Source organism: Rhinolophus sinicus, linkage group LG03 (genome assembly GCF_036562045.2).
Source record: "Rhinolophus sinicus isolate RSC01 linkage group LG03, ASM3656204v1, whole genome shotgun sequence".
NCBI lineage: Eukaryota > Metazoa > Chordata > Mammalia > Chiroptera > Rhinolophidae > Rhinolophus > Rhinolophus sinicus.
The window spans coordinates 95,066,148-95,074,394 of record NC_133753.1 but is presented as its reverse complement, the minus strand read 5'-3'; the positions used below and the strand labels follow the sequence as shown (position 1 = coordinate 95,074,394).

The 8,247-nt window shown below is 36.1% G+C and overlaps 1 protein-coding gene across 7 annotated transcripts in view; it reads right to left on the bottom strand.

The window, feature by feature from the left end:
* Nucleotides 1-541: 541 nt before the first annotated feature.
* Nucleotides 542-8,247, bottom strand: part of LRRC49 (leucine rich repeat containing 49) — a 130,973-nt gene continuing 123,267 nt past the window's right edge. For all 7 annotated transcript variants that reach the window (XM_019736012.2, XM_019736013.2, XM_074328207.1 and 4 more), the window contains one exon: nt 542-1,239. In XM_019736012.2, coding sequence (XP_019591571.1) covers nt 1,036-1,239 — 204 coding nt within the window. In that variant the 3' untranslated portion in view covers nt 542-1,035. The remainder of the gene's footprint in view (nt 1,240-8,247) is intronic.

Here is an 8,247-nt window from a genome sequence, read left to right as displayed (position 1 = left end):
AAAATCCTTTAAAAAAATTAGAAGTTTTCACCTATGAATCCCCAATGCTTCGGAGGTACAGTTACACTCATAGACATAGAAAACATTTTGATAGTTGCCAGATGGGAGGGGTATTGGGGGGGGTGCGTGAAAAGGGGAAGGGATTAAGAAGTACAAATTGGTTACTACAAAGTAGTCATGGGGTTGTAAAGCATAGGGAATATAGTCAATAATATGGTAATAACTATGTATAGTGCCAGGTGGGTACCAGACGAAAAAAAGAGTCCCACAATATCTAACTATAGAATGAAACCCCTTTCAGGGGAGACGACTTACTGATTTGTAACTGCATTTTCCATTCACTAAGGATCTTCCCGCCCCAGTTCTGACTCGTTTTCGTATTTTCTTCCCACAGTGACCTTCTGGATCTCCTGTGGCGCCCTGAGGGGCGTCCCACAAGATCAGAACCTCTTCCTATATAAGTGAAGAGAAGGGCTCCCAGTCACCGTCTTCTAAAGAAACTAAAGGGGAACATACAATAAAATGATAATTCTGACTAAAATAAGGAGGCAAATACACCTTTATTTTTTTACTAATTGATTAATAAGTTTAATTATAAACATAAAAAGAACATATTTTTGGCTTTGAGATCATGACATAAAATAAAGAGGCAAATAACTGGAAATGATCAGCTGAAAGAAGGTAAAAGCAGCTCATGCTAAAGCATGAGCAAACACCGTGCTGTGGGCTACAGCAGGGGCCACCATTCCAAGCAAGACCCTAAGATGCAGTGCGAGTTGAAGGCCCAAGCTATCTCTAAAAACTGCTTAGTTCCCAAAGGTTGTTTGGTCATCATCTACAGGAAATTCACCCTCCCTTTCTCTGGCTTTCCTCCTTTCCTTCCTAACCTGTAACTAGTACGAGAACAGTAGGCAATCATGGTTTGATGCTAAGTCTTTCTAGTTTGTAGGAGAGGGTTATTGTTTGAACATGTTTAACCTACACATTTTCAACCCTCAAGAACATAAAACTGCTAAAATCAACGACAAGCCATTTCTATTTTTGGTCAGTTATCTGCTGTAGGCAAAGCTTCATATAGGAGTTTTTGCTGCGGATCTCTATGACCGCATCCCTGACAAGCTCAATGAACATCTGTGGCCAGAGCTTCTGCAAAGCCTCATTTTTCTTGTTGATTTCTGTGGCTTCCTTCACAAGGTCCTCTATATACATCTGGCAGAATTTCTTTTTTTCCTTTATTTCCTGTTAACAAAAGAAAAATTTGCATTTAATCATAATTAATCCAAAAGCCAAAGCAACGATGAGCTGAACCAGAGAAACTTGAGATAATCTGTTCGGACCCCCACCCGTCAGAGCAGCAGCTCTTCCCGAGACAGTCTGCACACAGCTCTGCCTGAGTAACGACAGCCAATCAGGGGCCCCTACTTCCCCGGCCTCCCCTGCCTCTGCTGACAACGCTGAGACAATGTGCTTTTTTATTGGACTCACTGGATCATAACGACTGTTTCTCCCTTGGTAGACATTCTCCTTTCTCAGTTCAGGTACTTCAGCTCACACAAGTCAGCTGAACACACAGATTCATGGCTTCTGGTGGTAAATGTGCCAGAGTACTGATACTGACAGTCTAATTGGCATGAGGTCAGTTAATAGCCATATACATACCTTAAATGGCCATACTCTGAATTCACTCTGTATTTAAGGAAAGCAAGTAGTGGTACATTACACTGACTTACGTGGCCTAGGCCATGTAGACAAAGTAGGGGAAAGTGTTCAAAGAGGAAGAGGAAATACGAGTATATACAAGCCTGGGACCCAGAAGTTGGCCTTCCAAAGAAAGTGTCCCCACTCAACTTCTGGGTCTGGCGGTCTGCTCTTGAAAAACCTGGGTTCAAAACCCAGCACTGGAAGTTTTGGACCAAAGAATATTCGAGCACTGGGCCCGTTTCATCCCAGAAACTGAAACAAAGCCGTTTTGTTTAATGTAAGCATTCAACATTATTTCTGGCTATTGATACTTTTGGGGAGTATAAAGGCATGATGATAGAAAATGTCATAATATATATGGAAAGATCAGTGGACTAGATCAGATAATCAGAATTAGAAGGAAATCAACTCACATCAATGAAGAAGAAAAGAAATAATAAATGTCAATGAGACCATAGGTTTAACTACTTGGAAAGGATCTATTGAAACCTCCAACTCAAATCAGAACACCAAAATAATTTCAAGATGAATTAAAGGGTTAAATTTAAAATATCAACACATATTGACGTTAAAATTACACTTAGTAAGATTTATAATGACAAGGAAATACATTACAATGTGCAGTGCAAAAAGAAAAAGAAAAAATGAAATTTTGATAGAGGTTGGGCTATACAAGTGTATGTATTTGTCAAAACTTACATCTAAGATTTGTGTTGCATTGTACATAAATTTTACCTCAAAAGAAGAAACTATGGCAAACACTGAACACTAATTCATGATATGCATGCTGAATTATTTAAGGAGAAGCATGCTAACATCTGCAATTACTGTAAATGAATTAATAAGGTGGATTTCTGATGTATAGAGGATGGGTAGATGCATAGATATGTGACAAAGCAAGTTAATAGCATAATCTAGGTTTGGGTATACGGGTGTTTATTGTAAAACTCTTTCAACTTTGCTGTATGTTTGAAATTTTCATTAAAAAGTTACAAAAATTATACACAAAACTATTGGAAGAAAATATACTGAAGTATTATTAAGATAGTCCGTGTTGTGAGAACATGAGTGCTTTTCCCTCTTTCGTTCTATTCCTTTTCCAGATTTTCACAATTTTAAAACAACCAAATATGTTTTAGATCCTTGATTAATTAATGTAAGTCAATGATGAGTCTCAATTGTCACTATTCCCTAACAGAGGCATATTTTGGAAATTTTCTTATGACATATAAGATTTTTCTAAATAATTAGTCACCATTCAGGGGTCAACATGCTGATTTGATTTAGCTCATGTGCTAAAAACAACAGGTCATGGGTTGACCTGTCATAAAAATATGTATAGATTGTGATGGGCGATAAATCACAGATGGTTCCAGCTGGCTGCTCCTCCGATGAACCATCTCTAGCTCTGAAATATAGCCTGGGACTTAGTCACCTGCACTAAGCTTGTTGATGAGAACATTTAGCTGCTCCCTTTTAATGCTCGGTAATTCTGGGCTACACAGGGACTACCAGGAGGAAAGACAAGTGTGAATCACCAGAGATCAGTACTAAAATGAGCTTCGTTTTACAATGAGTGGTGTATTTATACAGAGCACACTTAATGAATGCCCCTCTTTGCAGACTTCTAAGTTTCTTAAAACATGATTTTGAATGTAAAAAATATAAACTTCTAGCAGTAAGGCTGGAAAACATTTTATAGCAATTTAGGGATAATAAAAATTTAAAGAATGCTTAAATGATGTGTCTTGTTAAATAATTTATACATAATACAAACGAACATAAACTTTTTATAATTGGCAGAGTGCAATTTTTGGTCCTTTATAATTTGCTGCTATAGTTTCTTCCATTACTTCTTCATAAACATGTTATAGTAATTGTGAATTTAGTAACTGTGTTTGAAAGCATTTTTGCTTCATCATTTCTTCCTTCCACTAAGCCAATGACTCTGCACCTGTTAGTCTGAAACTCATCAGGTATCTGCCAGCATGACTCATCCACCTGTCCAGGATGATACTCGTAAGGACCACATGAGAGATGCCTCTCTTGCCCGGACACGGCAAAGAGCTGATGCTCTTTGAACAATGCTTGTTCCCTTCTCAGATGCTTTCATATCCTTATTTGTTTTTCTATCCCACAATATCCCTGTGTAATCCATAAAGCAAGTTGTTTACAAATTCAATCCTGATGAGATGAACTCTATACAATATTGTTTATATTATTTCATTGAACTAAAAGTTTGTTGTCATGAAGATGGTTTTGGGGGAACAAAGTAGGTCAATGGTGGGATTTGTTATAAAGCAATTTTAACTATAATGACAATTGTACTTGGATTTAATCCACATCTCCATTTTATAAATGGGAAACTAAGGTCAACAGAAGTTGAGAGACTTGTTTAGGATTAGACATCATCAGCCAATATTTGCCTAGAGACAACCCTAATCTAGTCCTTGAAGAACTTGCAGTCTAGTTGGAGAGATGGCCTAAACATATGGAAAGTTATTATAACTTAAAAAAACTAAACAGTAAATAAGTGCTGCATGAGATTTTAGACAGCAAATATAATCAGTGTTCACATATAACCCCTTTTGCACTGGGTGGCCAGAAAGACTTCAGAAAGGGGTGTGATATACTGGGGAAGAGGCCCAGGTCAGGAAGCGGAAGGCCTGAGTCCTGGAGGCAGCTCAGTTAATAACGTGCCACGCAATCGTGAATAGTCACCTGTTTCCAGTTTTCCTCATCTGTCTAAGAACAGGATTGGATTCTAAAGTCCCTTTGAGCTCTCTGATTCCAAACCCATCATTAATCATTTTTAGAATGAGTCAGGAGAATGGATGGCCAATTACCACGCGACACAGTATACGTGTCATATGTGTAATTGGACGTGCCATACATATAATGAAAAGGGTCTGCCTTCCGTGATTTGTGAGGAACTCCAATTCATTCTCAACAACTCAGGATGTACAGAGAGAGACTGAGCACTTTGTGCTTCAGGGATTTCAATATTTTTCAAGAAGTAGGGAGTGTGGTATAAGTGAAGGAATGATGGGTTGTGAGTCAATAGAGTAATTAAGGGACTTGGGCAAGGTCTCTCAGGTAATAAGGGGTAGAATCGGGCTCAAACCCAGGTCTCCTAGTGGCCTAGTGTTCTTTCCAAAATATGTGACCTCAGATTCCTTCTTTTCCCTTTAGTATTTCTCAAAATAGGAGTCAACATTCCTGTCTTTATTTCTTGCTTATTTACTGCTCAAACTCCTTTAATCGGGACTTTGCTTATGACTCCACTGAAATTATTTCTGTTATATATATATTTAAAAAAACACAGCAACAACCAAAGACCTTGATTGTCAAATTTCTTAATTTTTTTTTCTTTCTAGTTTGTGCCCTTAGTGTGTTAGAAAATCATAGCCTACCCAACCAAGGTCATAAGGATTGTTTTTAAACAAGAACTTTAAAGTTTTGCTTTTTATATGTGTTTATTTGATCTGTAGTTAATTTTTGCTGTATGGTGTAAAGTAGGGTTTCCTCAGTACCACTTATTACGTGGTCTTTCCACACTAGTCTGCAATGCCTGCTCTGTACAAAGTTTCCCATATAGATGCAGTCTTTCTCGTTCTCTATTCTGTCCATGGGTCTATTAGTCTATTCCTACACTGCCTTCATTCTTACGACATAAATAATACTTTATATCTAGTAGGGCAAGTTCTCCCACTTTTACTCTTGTGTATTTTAGGTGTATTAGATAATTTATTTTAAAACTTTGCTCTGTCAGATAGCTTTTATGATCAACTGGTGAAGTTCCACAAACAACCCTGTCCAAATTTCGACTAGAACTGCCTTATATTTATGGATGGATTTAAAAAGAAGTGACATTTTTATCATGTAAAAAGTTTCTGTCCATGAACATCAACTCTCTATTTAGCTTCTCTTCAATGTCTTTCAATAAAATTTTATTGAAACCTCCATAAAGGGCTTATACATATTTTATTATTCATTCCCACAATGTTTGCTACAGTGGTAAATTGTATATTATTTAAAATTTGCTTTTGAATAAGTAATACAACCTATATTGAATTGCTGATCCATTTTCTAAGAGCTCTTCATAATTTAGGGAGATTATTGCAAACTATTTTTTCAGTTTGTCCCTTGTCTTTGCTTATTTTATTCCCCTGAAGGTCTTTCTCATCTCAATGCTACACATTAATTTTCCATTTCTTGTATAATATTTTTGTGCTTTCATTATAAACTTTAAAATCTCTGATCCATTTGGAATTTATATCCATTAAGATATAATGTCTAAATCCCACTTTTTTTCTCAGTTCCCTAATTATTCCCAAATAGTTATTGGATCATACATTTGACTTGTTTGAGATTATTCTTTATCATACAATAAATTCTCTTTTGTATTTAGATGTATACTTGACTTTTCATTCTATTCCATTAGGTTATCTCTTCATAACCATCCTGTTTTGATAAGACTTTATAAGATGCCTTAATATCTAGTAGTGCTAGACTTCTCATTGTTTTTCTTTTCTGGAGTTTTTATGGCTATTTATTTATTTTTCCCACAGATACTATAGGATCAACTTGTTTACAAAATAACCTTGATGAAAAATTTTTGTATTTTTATTGGGATAATATTACATTTTTAAACTAACTTAAGGAAGGCTGATATGGTTTGCTTTAGATTCTTCTTATCCAAAACATGGTAGGTTTTCCATTTGCACAAATCTTTTGTGTGCTTCATTAACATTTTAGTTTACTTCATATAGCTCTTGCATATTTATTAGTTAGTTATTACTAGGTATTTTATTTTTTTGTGTTGCTACTGTGAGTTGGGTCTTTTTTTCCATTGTATTTACTTTTTGGTTGTTATTTATATATATGGCAGTTGTTGATTTCTGCTCCATTATGGAATAATGTTCTTACAGCTTTTATAGTTCCCCAATTAATTCTCTTGGGATTCCCAGGTAATCAATAATATTGACTGCAGAGAGTAAGTTCACTCCCTTCTTTTCAAGTTTCCAATGATTTCTGTCTCTCGTCTCATCACTTTGTTTGTTTTGATAAATAATAATGAAGATACTGAACACCCTCGTCTCAGTACTGACTGCAGTGGTACATTAGTATCTTATGGCTTGTGCACACATCACCTCAAACCTCGTGGCTTAAAACAACACACATCTACATGTCACAGTTTCCATGAATCAGTCCAGGCATGGCTGAGCTGAACGCTTCGCTCAGGACTTCACGAGGCTTCAGTCAAGGTGCTGGCCAGGCTGTGTCATTTTCTGAAGCTTGGGGTTTTCTTCTAAGCTTAAGTGGTTGTTGGCAGAATTCACTTCCTTGCAGTTGCAGGACTTAAAGTCCCATTTTCTTGATGGCTGTCAGCAGGGGCTGCTCTCTAGAAGCTGCTCACAGTTCTTTGCCATGTGATGGCCTCAAAATATGGTGGCTTACTACTTTAAGGCCAGTAGGTGAATCTCTCAGGGAAATCTCGAGTCCTTTTTTAAAGGACTTGCCTGATTCGGTCATGCTCGCTCAGTTAACTAATTAGGGATCTTAATTATGTCTGCAAAATTCCTTTACACTTGCCATATTTCATTCGTTAAAAGCAGGTCATAGGTTTTACTTGAGCTTAGGGGAGGGTTTTATACAAAAGTGTGGCTCCACGGGGTGGGACTCATGGAGGCCATCTTAGTTAGAATTCTACCTACCACCGTTCCTAATGTTTCTAGAGTTTCCCCCATCACACATGCCGTTTACTATCCAATTTCTATTTATCCTATATATTTTTTTTAAATGTAGTGGGTGTTGAATTATGTGAAATGCCCTTTCAATGTCTATAGAAATAAACACAGTTTTTCACCTTAGACCTATTAATTTACTAATATTGAATCTTTTTGTTACATACCTAGAATAAACTATACTTAGCTGTAATGTTTGTTATTCATTTAATGCTCTGCTGTATTTTGACTGATAAGACTTTATAAGATGCCTTAATATCTAGTAGTGCTAGACTTCTCATTGTTTTTCTTTTCTGGAGTTTTTATGGCTATTTATTTATTTTTCCCACAGATACTGTAGGATCAACTTGTTTACAAAATAACCTTGATGAAAAATTTTTGTATTTTTATTGGGATAATATTACATTTTTAAACTAACTTAAGGAAGGCTGATATGGTTTGCTTTAGATCCTTCTTATCCAAAACATGGTAGGTTTTCCATTTGCACAAATCTTTTGTGTGCTTCATTAATATTTTAGTTTACTTCATATAGCTCTTGCATATTTATTAGTTATTACTAGGTATTTTATTTTTTTGTGTTGCTACTGTGAGTTGGGTCTTTTTTTCCATTGTATTTACTTTTTGGTTGTTATTTATATATATGGCAGTTGTTGATTTCTGCTCCATTATGGAATAATGTTCTTACAGCTTTTATAGTTCCCCAATTAATTCTCTTGGGATTCCCAGGTAATCAATAATATTGACTGCAGAAAGTAAGTTCACTCCCTTCTTTTCAAGTTTCCAATGATTTCTGTCTTTC